The 14,230-nt window shown below is 44.2% G+C and overlaps 1 protein-coding gene across 1 annotated transcript in view; it reads left to right on the forward strand.

Moving 5' to 3' along the window:
* Positions 1-14,230, forward strand: part of Fam184b (family with sequence similarity 184 member B) — a 95,478-nt gene that overhangs the window by 41,377 nt on the left and 39,871 nt on the right. The window contains exons 2-5 of the mRNA XM_042054866.1: positions 1,433-2,191; positions 2,956-3,091; positions 5,108-5,235; positions 5,968-6,171. Coding sequence (XP_041910800.1) covers positions 1,433-2,191; positions 2,956-3,091; positions 5,108-5,235; positions 5,968-6,171 — 1,227 coding nt within the window. The remainder of the gene's footprint in view (positions 1-1,432; positions 2,192-2,955; positions 3,092-5,107; positions 5,236-5,967; positions 6,172-14,230) is intronic.

The following is a 14,230-nucleotide window of genomic DNA, read 5'->3' on the forward strand; positions in this document are numbered from 1 at the left end:
TCCCACCTTACACACAGATATATTCTAGACTCTTTTGTAGCAAGCACCAGCAGCAAACAGATGCATAACTCTTTTCATTCTGTAGCCCTTTGTCTCTGGTCTCTAGCTCAGACTTCTCCCATCTGAACTCTTGCCTTGGTGTCTTCTCCATCAGTTATGTCCAGAGGTGTAGCAAATACTGCCAAACACAATTCCAAATTTTCTTCACCACACTCAGACTACCTTCATTTCAATTTTTTTTTTGTATTTCTTTTTTGAGGCTGTCTCATTATACAGCCCTGGATAGGCTGGAATTTTCTCTGTAGACCAGGTTGGCCTTTAACTCAGTAAACATTTAAATTTCAGTAAACATTTTCCTATTACCCAGATCATCTTCCTGGGCATTGTTCTCAATTCCTGGGCTTTGTGCTGGTTCTAAGCCCCTTTCCTACTGTTCTCCACTTGACATGCCAACCATCCTTTGCTTTCCTTTTTTTTAGGCACAGAGTAAACAGGTAATCCTAGCCTTGTTCTTGATCTTCCGAGGAAAGCATTCAGTCTTTCTCATTGAGTACATTTTTGTTGTTGTTGCTGCTGCTTGATTTTTAAGACAGGATTTCTTTGTTAGCCTTGGCTGTCCATGGAATTTGATCTGTAGACCAGGCTGGCCTTGAACTTACAGAGATCTACCTGCCTCTGTTTCCTAAGTGCTTACATTAAAGCCACCACTGCCTGGCTGAGTAGTATTACTGTTATTAACTATGGGTTTTTATAGCTATGCTCTGTCAAGTTGAGGAGTTTCCCTTCAAGTTATAGCTTATTGCACTTAAAAAAAAGTTTTTTTAGTCATAGAAAGAGACTGGGTTTTCCAGTCATGGTGATGCATGCCTTTAATCCCAGCACTCAGAGGCAAATCTCTAAGTTAAGGCCACTTTGGTCTACAGATCAAGTTCCACGGACGCCAGGACTACAAAGAAACCCTGTCTCGGAAAAAGAAAGATGTTAGATTTTCTCTAATGCTTCTTCTCTCTTTCTATTAAATATATTGCTGGTTTCAATTCTCTGAAACTTTATTGGATTTTTTGCATCCCAAAGCATTGTTTTTTAAATAAATTAGATCACATTATTTCTTTCCTTTAAAAGCCTTCCCTGGATTACCACTGTACCCAGGAGATCCTTTATACAGTTCCACCAAAATTTCCCTCTCAAATATTTGTGCTTGTCACTCCTTGACCTTGGTCCCACTACCTGCCAGACTCACTTCCCTACTCTCCTACTGACTTCTCCTGGGAACCATTTGTAATATGCCAAGTCATTGCCCCTCTGAAAATCCTTCTCTTGGGCTCTGCTTGTATGAGCAGATCTCGGCGTCAAGGTGAAGCATCTCTGGTCACGGTCACGCTCCCATGCACCACCTGCTTGCTCTCACTGTGCTTTGTCTGCGGTCCTGTAGGTGATTTATGCCCTGAATACCCGCCAGGATGAGGCAGAGGCCAGTGCGGAGTCACTGCGGGAAGCCCACCAGGAGGAGCTCCAGGATGCAGTGGCTGAAACCAGGGCCAGGCTCCTGCAAGAACAGGGCCGCCCCAGTGAAGATGCAGAGGCTCTTCTGAAGCGCATCCAGACCCTGGAGAGTGCCTTGGAGCTGCAGAAGAGGCTGACACAGGAGGCCCTGGCTGAGTCAGCCTCCTGTAAGTTAGAAACCAAAGAAAGAGAGCTGCGGGCAGAGGCTGAGCATGCTGAACGAGTCCTGACCCTTTCCAAGGAGATGCTGGAGCTCAAGGCTGATTATGAGAAGAGGCTCCAACTGCTGACTAACCACGAGGGCCCCCAGTGGGTCCCGCTATCCCAAGAGAGCCCTGATGCCACAGCCGAATCTGGCCAGCGACCAGGGATGCACCAGGTCCTGCTGGAAGTGGAGCGATTGCGATCTGAGAACCAGCAGCTGAGCCAGGATTATGCCCGCAAAGCAGAGGAGCTACAGGCCACGTATGAGCGGGAAAATGAGGCCATCCGGCAGGCCATGCAGCAGTCCGTTAGCGAGGCCCTATGGCAGTGGCAGGAAAAGGAGTCAGGCCTTCGAAAGAACTTCCAGGTCCAGGAGTCAGCCCTGCAGGCTCAGGTCAGGAAGCTGGAAGGGGACCTGGAGCACAGAGGGCGCAAGATAAGTGACCTGAAGAAGTACGCCCAGAAACTGAAAGAAAGGGTCCAGGTAAAGCCTCCTCTTCCTCCGCGGGGCGTAAGGGGCAAAGTTGCTACTTCTAAACACCCACCACTAGTCAGGCACTGTGCTAAGACTCCAGTTCCACCATGGTCGGTATCATTGCAGGTATCGGTTCATCCACATCCATTCAACAGGTGTTTATTAAATACCTGCTTTGGGCTGGGTCTAGGTTTACAGTCAGGGGATGCACAGTGAGCTAGACCTGGCCTCACAAAGCCTACAGTTTACAGAGGAGACGGTAATCCGGGGTGGGGGTAGGGGTTTAATGCCTGACCCACGTGACTATAATGTAAAGTTTTCAACTCTAGCTAGTATAATTCTAAATTATTTTAATTTTGTGTGTTCATTCTAAGAAAGGAAGGAAGGAAGGAAGGAAGGAAGGAAGGAAGGAAGGAAGGAAGAGAAAAAAGAAAAAAACTCGACTCTCTTGAAACCCTTGGGAAATTTTTGTTCAGAGAGCAGACCCATTGACGAGTCAGTTTTGTAAGCCCCACAGAAGCACAGAAACCCATGTCTCAAAGCTACAGCTAGCATTTCTCCTACTCCCCCAGTACTTTTTCTACATACTTTTACCTTATCCTGCCCTCTCTGGAGAAGAGACAAATAACTTTCCTAGGGGTCACACTACTACCATCGGCGGGTGGGTAAGGATTTGCTGACCCCTGAGCTGCTGTGCCGTCCTCACCCACCTTTCAGATCTAGCAGCTGTTCTGTGCACTTGGCATCTCCACTAAGCCCTTCCCTCTGTTTAGGACCTCGATGTGCAGCTGAGGGAGGCTCGGCAGGAGAACTCCGAGTTGAAGAGCACCGCGAGAAAACTCGGCGAGAAGTTGGCTATTGCCAAAGACAGATTGATGCTACAGGAGTGTCACGTGACACAGGAAACTGGTGAGATGCCCCAGACTGGTTCCTTTAAAATGGTGGATTAGCCACCAGGTTTAGTCTGTGTCGGGGACCAGGTTTGACAAGTATACCACTTACCAGGGTAGGGGCATGAGGATTAGAAAAATATTAAGTAGGAGACACAGAGATAAGAATCACTAAGACATAGGATAGTAACGGAGGGCAACTCAGCAAATACTGAATGCTGAATTTATTTTCCATACACCTTTTTTCTTTTCTTTTTTCTTTTTTTGTTTTGCTTTTTGTTTGTTTGTTTGTTTTTTGAGACAGTGTTTTGCAGTAGCTTTGGAGCCTGTCCTGGAACTAGCTCTTGTAGAACTAGCTCTTGTAGGCTGGCCTCGAACTCACAGAGATCCACCTGCCTCTGCCTCCCAAGTGCTGAGATTAAAGGCATGTACCACCACTGCCTGGCTTTTTTTCATACACTTTTATACCCCAATGCAAACAGGGGAAGGAAGACAAAAGACTGCTTTTTGACAACTAGAACAGCTTTTTGCTTCACTACTTGGAGACATCAAATCATTAGCATTCTGTTGTTTAGGTGGTGAACCCACCATAGACCAAGTATCTTGAAGGCAGCCACTCCCTAGGTCAAACCTCCTATTTCAAAAGAAGGCACAGAGTATGCTAGAATTTCCTGGCCATTGGTTAGCAGGGAGTGGATCTACCTGTATGGACCATCTTAATGTCAAAAGGATCAGGTAACCACACCCTAGGTCAGGATGTGTGGTCATAGTTGTTGTCAACAACTTGGAGCAACCTCAAACTCTATGACCTTCAGGAAAGGTGGAAATAAGCTCACATTTTTGGGCCTACACAAGTCTGGCACCAGGGGCATTCATTTCCTCAAGCCCACGAGAGCAGGAACAGGGCCATTGTATCTGACCTGTTAAGTTGACGAATCAAAACTGTTCTGGGCACAGATGGGTCAACATCATCTCCTCAGCAGGAGCTACACAGGCCAGACAAAGATTTGATGCAAAGGGATGCCTTAACCTCACAACGCTCTCCAGAAGGCCTGCATTTTTGCTTTATCTTCTTCTTAACTGATCGGGGTTTTGTATTTTTAGCAGCATTTTGCACAGTTCCATTACTGGGTCTTCCCCAAAATTTTGTGAGACAGGTGTTGTCATCCTCCCATGTTATAGATGATGGCGTAAGGCCAAGAGAGGGTAAATGACTGACTGGAGGTCAGCTAAATGTCTGGTGATAAGAGCTAGTGTTAGGATCTAAATGTATATAACTCTAAGTGTCTTTAACTGGGATTCCACAAACAAAAGTTTTTGAATATTTGAGCTATGACAGGATTGATGGCAAAGGCAGGAATCATGGGCTTTGTCTTTGGGAAGCTTGAGATATGGTCCCGTTGTGGTCCATACATGCTTTGGAATAGGGTTTTTCTGCTCAGGCAGCAGAGGATCAAGGTATCTGGGGAAAAAGAAAAAATTCCCTAAGCTGGGAGGGTGAAGAGAAGAGGTTTGTGTTGGAAACAGAAGGGTGTTTAGGGTTTAAAACAGTCGTGTCTAGAAATAGGTCACAGGAAATAGAGAAGGAAGGAAAGGAAAGGAAAGGAAAGGAAAGGAAAGGAAAGGGAAGGGAAGGGAAGGGAAGGAAAAGGGAGAGGAGGGGAGGGGAGGAAAGAAAGAGAGAGAGGGGGAAGGGAAGGAGGGCGGGAGGTAAGAAAGAAGTTATAGTTATATCTATTGCTTCTCCTTAAACTTCCATGAATATACATATACTGGAAAACATGATCAACTTTGTCAACTCATAGAACATGGAATAACATTTTTATTCAGGAAGGCAGAATATGGCAATTATTTAAGCTCAGGATAGTGTTTTGAATGAAGACAAGAATCAGTACACCGACCACACTTGAGGGCTGCAGGGACTTCTAGCAGGGACTACATAGAGGAATGGTAAGCAAATGGTTGAGGAGCAGACCTAACTTCAGAAGGCCTTGGACATGAGCATCTCAACTGATGCTGAAACTTCCCCTTGCAGATATTGTGAAGACTGAGAACGAAGTCCTGGGGAAAACAAAGGATCTGGAAGTCTGCAGTCTTCATCCTCAGCAGGACCAAGGCTTTCCCAAGCTGTGTCACTGCAGTAAAGGAGGCTCAGAAACCAAGGTAGTTTCTGACAGAACTGGGGGTGGGAAAGTCACAGAAGGTTGGCATGCGCTTCAGGTAGAGGCCATCCTCCTGACCACACTGGATCTCCTGGGGACCTCAAGCCCCACTCTTCAGGGATGTATGAAGAAAGCGTTGAGGCTTCACCAATGTCTTTTTATTTTATTTTATATGTATGGACGCCTTGCCTGTGTGCATGTCTGTGTACCACTTGCATGCTTGATATTTGCACAGTCCAGAAATTGGATCCTCAGAAACAGAAGGTACCCGTGTGTGTGAGACATCATGCGGAGAGTGGGAATCAAACCTGGGTCCTCTAGAAAAGCAGCTAGTGCTCTTATCCGCTGAGCCATCTCTCTAGCCCCCGACCAGTTTCTCGCCAGTTCCATGCCATTCAAGCTTAGGAGAACAAGGGTGTAGCAGAATTTTCCCAAGTTTGTATTTACTGGAGAAAATAGGCATCGCTTAGATCCAATTTCCACTCAAAACAACGTGTTCTTCAGACACTGCAATGTGGGCTGGAACATCTGATCCTGCGACAGCTAGGGTGTTCTGGAGAGTTCTCTTCCAATGGTATACGTAGTGAAATCTCTTACAAATATCACATATATAGGCTTGTAAAGTGCCTCACACTGTCTGGTACTTGCTATGAATTCGTATATAAAGTAGAAAGGAGAAGTGTGCCTCCCAGTTCCCCCCAGCAGTCTTACAAAGTTTTATTTCCCTTTATAGACCAAGAAAGGAGCAAGTGGTGAAATAGAGCGCTTGAAGCACAAATATGAAGAGGACCTTCGTAAAGTCAGGCATCAGACCGAGGAGGAGAAGCAGCAGCTCCGAGAGCAGCTGGGGAAGCGCCTGGAGGACCTGGTGAAGAAGCACACTGTGGAAATGAAGTCGGCGCGCTCTTCTGCGGAGGTGGAAAGAAAGAAGCTGAAGGTGAGCCGCGTTTGTGGATGGCTCTGGTGGTTTTGCTTTCTCCCACCACCTTCCCGCCTCCCTTTCCTCTTTCATTACCCAAACTTTCATTGGGATCCTACTTTGTGCACATCTTGGCTGGTTCTCTGATGACAGGTAAAGAAAACAATCACTGCCTGTAGGGAGCATACAGAGTCTCTTGTGGGCAATAATGGGGAACATGTGACGATGGAGCCTCTAGCTTCTGGGGAGCTGACATGGAGCAGGATTGTGTCATGTGACATTTACCTTAGGGAAATTCAATTCTGCTTACCCAACAAAAACAGGAAAACTTCACTAACTGAAAACTCAGGTTGCCAATATTTCCTAGACCCTAATTCCAACTCTGCTGCCCACAGGAAGTTATTTAGCTGCCCCAACCCACCTATTCTCAGCAATTCGGCACTCTGGAAGTTCCCCATTAATTCAATAACAGAACCTCGCTTGAGTACTGTGAGAACTGAAGAGAGAATCATGAGGAATTAAAGCATCTACCTGTGCCCTGTCTCAGTGTCTATGCTGATCTAACCTCCCACACAGATGGGACACTCTCCACAGAGAATGTGTAGGACCCTCCCCTCTCCTGTTAGCGGGAAAGAGTTTGTCACCTGTATGAGGACTGTAGAGAAGCTTACTCAGCACTCAGAAAGCTGAGGCAGGAGGATCATGAGTTCAAGGCCAAAATGGGCTATATATGGAGACCCTGCCTTAGAAAAGGGTGACATGTGAATCAATATTATTATGGGTGAAGGCTTCATTTGATTGTGAGATAAATGTCTTTGTGATTTGAGAAGTACAAGCGTTGTGTGTTCACTGCAAGATAGTCAGATATCTCTGCGGAACAGTGTTATACAGTGGTTAAAACAGTAAGTATTCAAAATATGTATTGAATAAATAAATATGAACACGTGAAACACCCACACTATTCCTGGGCCTAGGCTCTCACTCCTCCATAAGCTCTCTGTGGGCCTTAACCTCTCTGAATACAGCGTTTGCTATGCATATCTAAATATGGTGTTACATATGAACCTTTTGCTGGGTGTGCAGCATGCAGCAACAGTTCAACAGACAGCAGCTAGTGTTAATTACCACGTGCTTTGGACAGCATATGAAATGAAAATATTGAGTTCCTTTATAATTTATATTGAATGTTCTCGGATGCTTTGAATCTTTCCAGTGTTAGAGAGTAAGGGACTGGGTCCAGAGATGCAGTGCATCAGTCAGAAAGAGTGGGTACAAGAGCTTTGATAAACCCAACAACCTGTCACCAAAGCCTGTGACTCCCCACCTTCATATGGAGAAGACAGCGTTTTGAAAGCATTTTTTTCCTGTGAGCATCTATCTATGAGCTGAACATATATAATCTTCAGACAAACAAACTAAACTCCATCCTGGGACCCCTTTAGCAGAAAGGACAGCAGTCTTCTCAAGCTGCAGGTTGCCCTGGTAACCTCATGGGCAAATCTGACTCTCAATGTACAAATCTTCCTTCAATCTTGACCAGGTCACAAGTCCATTTGGGACATAAATCATACCAAAATAAACTGTTTGGTTCCTATCATTGTTTTCCTTCTTGTTCATACTTGAATCTGGAAATGTAAATATTGCCAATGAGGCAACATGGACTACGGAAAGACAAAACCTTGAAGAGACCTCCAATCCAGGGTTAAGGGGCTAAAAATAGATGCAAGTTGTCTCTGTAGCATTAAGGTTGCTTTATTTCTCTGAGCCTTTAGTGTGGGTAGATTGCATGCCCTAAATACTACCCTAACCTAAAGGAGCAAATGGCAGGACGTGGGCTGGATGGGCCTAGAAGACCGCACCTCTTTCCTGGTCACGGGACTAGAGGGCATCATCATGCCATCTTGGCAGATGGAATTTAGTGCATGTCCTGCTACTAACATTTGCACACAGTGCTTATTTGGGAAGGGGTGAAAACAGATTTACTGAGCTCTCCCAAGATCCGCTCCACGTGTCTTCATTTCCCATTTCACTTGTACCACTTAAGATTCCTGGGTCTCACAGATCCACTGGACAGCTGAGCAGAAAAAGGAATGTAGTGTGCAGTGAGGTGGTTTTCTGTAAGTTCAGGAGGCTCCGCGTGGAAGCTACCCAATGAATGCTAATATCCCAAATCCACTGAACAACTTAAGTGATACAGTTGTGTTCTACTGTGCGTGCAGTTTGACTATCTCTGATTTTTCAGGGAATTCGGATCATTTATATTTTATTGAATTCTTAAGCTTGACATTTTACCTTCCTTTCATATTTGTGAGCTGTCTCCACTTTTACTGTTTATTTTTGATGCATTGAGTATTTTTGATGTTTCATTTTTATCTCCACTTTTGACTTCTTACGCCTCTTTTTTGCAGATGGAATACTAGTGTTTGCTCTAAGATTAGTAATATCCATCTTTAAATTTATCAGTCTTTTTCAAATAATTTCATATTCCTTCATATATGAGAACCTTATTGTAATACGTTCCATTTCTTTTTTCTGCCCCCTATATGTTTGTTACCATACATTCTATTTTACCATGTTATAAATATGATGGTATATTACTTTTGTAGTAAGATATAATTTTTCAGACAGGGTTGTACTATGCCATCCTGGCTGGCCTTGCATTTTCGACATATACCAGGCTAATCTTTTTTTTTGTTTGTTTTTTTGTTTTTTTTTTTTTTTTTTTGTTTTTCGAGACAGAGTTTCTCTGTGGCTTTGGAGCCTGTCCTGGAACTAGCTCTTGTAGACCGGGCTGGCCTCGAACTCACAGAGATCCGTCTGCCTCTGCCTCCCGAGTGCTGGGATTAAAGGTGTGCGCCACCATCGCCCGGCACATACCAGGCTAATCTTAATCTCACAGAGATTTGCCCTCCTATGCCTCTCAAGTGCTGGAATTAAAAGTATGTGCCACTATGCTTGGCCTACTGAGGACATAATATGTTAGATTACCTTTGTTGAGCTAGAGGTATAGGTGGCTACAGAGTTATAACCACCCAATTAGTGTTCTGGGATCTGAGGTTCTCTTTAAGAACAATACATGCTCTGAACAAATGAGCTGTCTCTCTAGCATATACATATATATATGTATACATATGTGTGTACACATATATATATATGGCGTTGTGTGTGTATGTCTGTGTGTGTGTGTGTGTGTGTAGATGTGTATATTGTACTAGGAAAGAAGCCTAAGCCCCAGCACATGCTCATTCTACCACTGAGCTAAATCCCTAGTTATTCTTACTCTGTATTTCAGAAAAGCATCTCATTTTGTTGTCAGGATGATTTTGAATTCACTCTGTAGCCAAGTCTAGCCTTGAACTTATGGTCAACAGATTGAACCACTTGACCTTAGAGCAAAGCAAAGCTCTTGTCTTTATAACTTGCTCCATCATTGATATTGTGTTATCAGCAACAGAAAGCAGACTTAGGACATGGCAGCTCCTTTACATGTCTTTCCCTTCCTTCATGCCTGCCTTTGTTTATTTGAGGTGGAAGAGGTTTTACCACATAGCCCAGGCTGGCCGCAAACTCCTGCCTTGGCTTCCTATGATTTCAGGCACACACCACAACTTCCAGCTGTTTCTTTCCTGAAATTCCCAGTTAATGTGGACACTGTTGACAAAGAGTCAGAAAAAAAGTCCAGTGATGCTTGTATCCTGCCCCTGTGAGCTGCAGGGTTTCCTCTGTGTAAAAGCCTGCTGCTGGGCACATAAGAGTTCTGTGAGAAGGGAGTTCAGGAAAGCACTCTGAATTTGATAAATCCCCGGTGCACGGAATCCTCTTTGCAGGGTAAATCAGCTCATGTATTTGAAAGCATTATTCTATTTACTTCGTATTTTGACCTTGTGGAGGGAGAATATGAATGCTTCTGATGGAGTCCCGAGGTCACTTGACCTGAGCTGGGCATGCTTCTTTCTGCCCTGTTCTCCAGCTGACTCAGACCTGTTTCTCACAGTAGCCCATATCACCCTGTACCCGTGAAGATGCTTATTAATGCAAAAATTTACTGCTGATGTTAGTTATTTCCACCTGTAGGGGATTTTGGTTTCCACCCTGGACCCATCTGTCAAGGCACCAGCTGACACTGTGATTGATTATGTGCACCGGAAAGTTGTGCTACATAAAGTTCAAAACAGCCCTTGCCTTATGCCAAAAGCAGGCACACAATGTTTTCATTGGCTGTTACAGTGGGATTGTGTCTTGGCAGACTTCGCTTCCACACCAGTAAGAATGTAAGCTGGACTTTATTCAGTAAAAGCTTCTGTTGGTGCGAAGCTAATTGCTGAAATTAATTCTTTTTTGCTGAGGGATTTATATGGCTCCTTAATTTATTTAAACAAATTTAGTAACAAGGGGTAAGTTCTATATTGTCTTTTAAGAAGCAAACAATCCCAAACAGGAAGTCCTGAAAAAGTCAGCACAGGTTGACTAAAGAGAGATCACATACCAAGCTACCATGCCACCCAGTCCCAACAATCTAATTATAAACTCATTTATTTAGATTAAAAAAATGATTGATACAAGGGCTAAGGGCTTCCCCAGGGCCAGTGCCTGGTCTAGGCTTGGTCCCACCGAGGGGTGGAGGTGCTGTCCAGGTGATCAGCAGCATGTGTTTTTAGCTGTGCAGATCAGAAACCTAAGAATCAAATAGGACTTCTGGTGTTCAGCGCAGAAGTACGTGAATCCTGTTCTAGCCTGATGGCTCCAGAACATCTGAGTATCCTTTCCTCCATGCTTCCTGGTAGATCTAGTCAACATCCAGGAGTCATGGACCATGTCATAACCTGACTGCTTCCGTATCACCCAGTCCATTCTAGTAGGATCCTGTGCCAGCTCAGTCTTGGCTGCCAGCGACTCACAGCTCCCTGACATCGCAACAGTGAGCCTTAGTTCTTTCCCACGGTTCTTCAGACCCTGCAGAGTCAGGCTTCTGTTTGCTTCTCCTGCCTGTGTCCATCTCTGCCCTCTTTTTTTTATGTACTCGGTGTTATTGCTCTTTGGGCCTTTGTGCATAGATATCCCTTAAAGGAGAACAATTTCCTCCTTACTCTCAAACTCATCCATCTAGTTCTTATCTTAGCATCCTGGTTTAAATGTCAGTCTTCTCTCAAGTCTTCGCTGCCCAGCTCTGTGATGTTGGAGTCATATCGCCCTGTCCATACATTAGCTTTTATACCAGGCATGTCCATTTCTTTCTCCCTCATTCTCTGCTTCTTCTCTTCTTTTTCTCTTGAGCCTAGATTTCTCCTCTTATTTATTCTTTCTGTATGCCTGCCCCACCTATCCCTCTGTGCCTAACTATTGGTCATTTAGCTTTTTATTCGATCACTTAGTTGCCTTAGGCAGGCAAGGTAAAATAGCAACACATCTTTTTATAATAAAATAAATACAGCACAAACAAATGTAACACATCCTTCCATTGTTAAACAAATGCAGCATAAACAAATGTAACACACCTTTGCCTAGTCCAAGTAATAGCCTACAGCAGAAATCCCACTGAGATCACAAGGTACATGCTTTCCTTAGAAGTCCACAAGTAGTTAAATATTTTCCTTTGTAATAATTTTCCAACCAAAACATCTTCACCCCAAAGCAATGACTCTTTTATTACTGTTTAACAGGATCTTAAATAGGCTAAGTATATTTCAGTCAGTTCCTTCTGTGTTGGCAGACAGCTGTTTTCTACTTCAGCCAACCATCGATTGTTCTTTACAGACAATAGGGTCATTTAACTCCTTTCGCAACTTTGTTTTTTCAAAGTGCATTCTGGGCCTATGATTAATTCTGTAAATACATTTAATACATGCCCAAAGAACTCAGGCCTGGGGGAGGGGAGACGTAGGGAGAGGAGCAGAGAAAAATGCAGAGCTCAATAAAAAAATCAATTAAAATTTTTTTTTAATTAAAAGAAAAATAACCCCCACCAAAAAAAGAACTTAGGCCTAAGCTTGGGTATAAGGACATAATGGTTTTCTTTGATCATCTTGTTCTACAAGCAGAATTCATGGGTCTATAATGAGTGAAACTTCCTTCTTTTTATATTTCGTCTTCTGTAAATCTCATAGCTAATGAAAGGGGAGGTAACATCCAGTCTATTTTTGCCTTTCCTGCATCTCTTTATTGGGGCAATTGACAGAACAACCTAAACCATTTCCCTAATCATCTTGACTAGTTCTTAACCACCTGCATCTTTTAGACTAACTCAGAAAGTCCAACTAAATAATTGATTCAGCTCTGAGGACCTGACTTTGCAAACTCTGTTTTAAAGAAGGGGCTTTATTTTAGGTCACGTAATGGTAGGTGGGGGGTCAGATCTCAGTGCCAGAAATGTGCTGCAGTGGTGGAATTTGAATGGAAATCCTGAAAATAGCCAATTATGGAGCTAGGAAACAGGGCCATAAAATGTAACGGGGTTCAGATGCTCCTAGGAGGCCTCCTGTCCTTGAAGATACCGTATCAGTTATTAATGGCTCTTTGTTAGTATTTTGTGCCCAAACACTGACCAACAGTTTCAGAAACTACCTCATTCTATGCACTCCTTATTCAGTCCCAAGACGACAGGACATGAACTCTCCCAATTATAGCATTCCCCCCACTTAAAAGTTCTCCCCTTCCCTGGGCTGACACAGCATTTCCCTCACCCACTGCACTGGTGTGCTGGGGGTGTAGTCCAAACGCCAGTGTGTATATTAAAGATTCTCATGTCATTTGGATCAGAATCTGGGCTCTGTGAATTCATCTGGGGACATGTAACCTGGGCATAACACAACTAAATATCATTGCTCTTATAAAAATCATTATCATTATGAGCTGCAAATACATTGCCCAGAGAGGAGTGGGATTTTTCCCAAGAAACAATCATAGTACACTAGAGACAGTGGGATGCCTTTATAGAGTAATATAGCAGGAACATAGTAGATGCAAACAGAAGAAAGCACAGCAGAAGCAAGATGCATTCTGGAGACAATCCCCCACACACACTTCCTGGGTGTTAAGAAAAAAATAATAAGAAGGGGCAGCTCCACCAGCACAAGAAATCCAATTAGGTCAAATCAAAAAAATCAAAATGCCCATCTTTTTTTTAAGCATGATGCTCTCTGGTGGCTGAGCGCTTGGCAGGGAGACAGGAAAGCAGGGGGGTCATGCAGACCTGAAAACCAAGTGTTTCTCCTCTGGGAGCCCACTTAAATACCCTGTGGAGTGGTCCTGACTCTCCCCAGGGAGGGGTCCAGACCTGACATGCTGGGATTTGGAGTCCAGACCAATACAACTCCAAGGCCTGGGGGCTGGCATGGATGCCAAGGGCTGGGAGCTATGCTCCCAACTTAACACTGGGCTTTGTCTCTCCAGGGTTTAGCTCTGTTATCCGATGAATTGAACTCTATAAGCCCTATTGCTTGCTGACTGTAGCTCCTCTGACGTGACCACCATCAGTCATCGTGTTGGGGACATGGATAAATGACAGGGCTCTGTGTGACATCCACAGTTGCCCAGGTACACAAACCTCTGATAACAGATTCCAGTTATCTTTGCTCTTTGCGCCTCCCCTGTAAGAAGACAGCTCCGGTTCGTACAGCTTCCCTACCCTGATTTTGGCAGGCCCAGATATTTGCACACCTTCTCTGCAGCGGAACTGGGAAATGTGCCAGACAAGCGTGTGTCTGAGTTAAGAGCTGCATTTCCCATGAGAAATCGGCAGAGATGCACAGTCAATCCTCCTTCTCTGGTTCAGACCTTGGCATCTCCCTCACTGCCTGGATGACCCTGTGCAAGTCTTTGCACATCTCAAAGCTTTATTTCCTCTTTTTATATAAGAAATGTTAGTAATAAAACCTAAGAGTTGAAGAACTCATCTGTGAAGACTGAGTACAAATGGTAATCACTTGGTAAACATCAGCCACATTTACATCCATCCACTCTCAGCTAGACCAGAGACATCCATAGCCAGCCTCGAATTTCTGCTCTCCATATTCTTTTTCAGATAGCATAGCCTCACATCATATACCTGGAGTACCCAGGACTTGGACTGGGAGCTTCT

The sequence above is a fragment of the Arvicola amphibius genome, chromosome 1 (genome assembly GCF_903992535.2).
Source record: "Arvicola amphibius chromosome 1, mArvAmp1.2, whole genome shotgun sequence".
NCBI classification, from domain to species: domain Eukaryota; kingdom Metazoa; phylum Chordata; class Mammalia; order Rodentia; family Cricetidae; genus Arvicola; species Arvicola amphibius.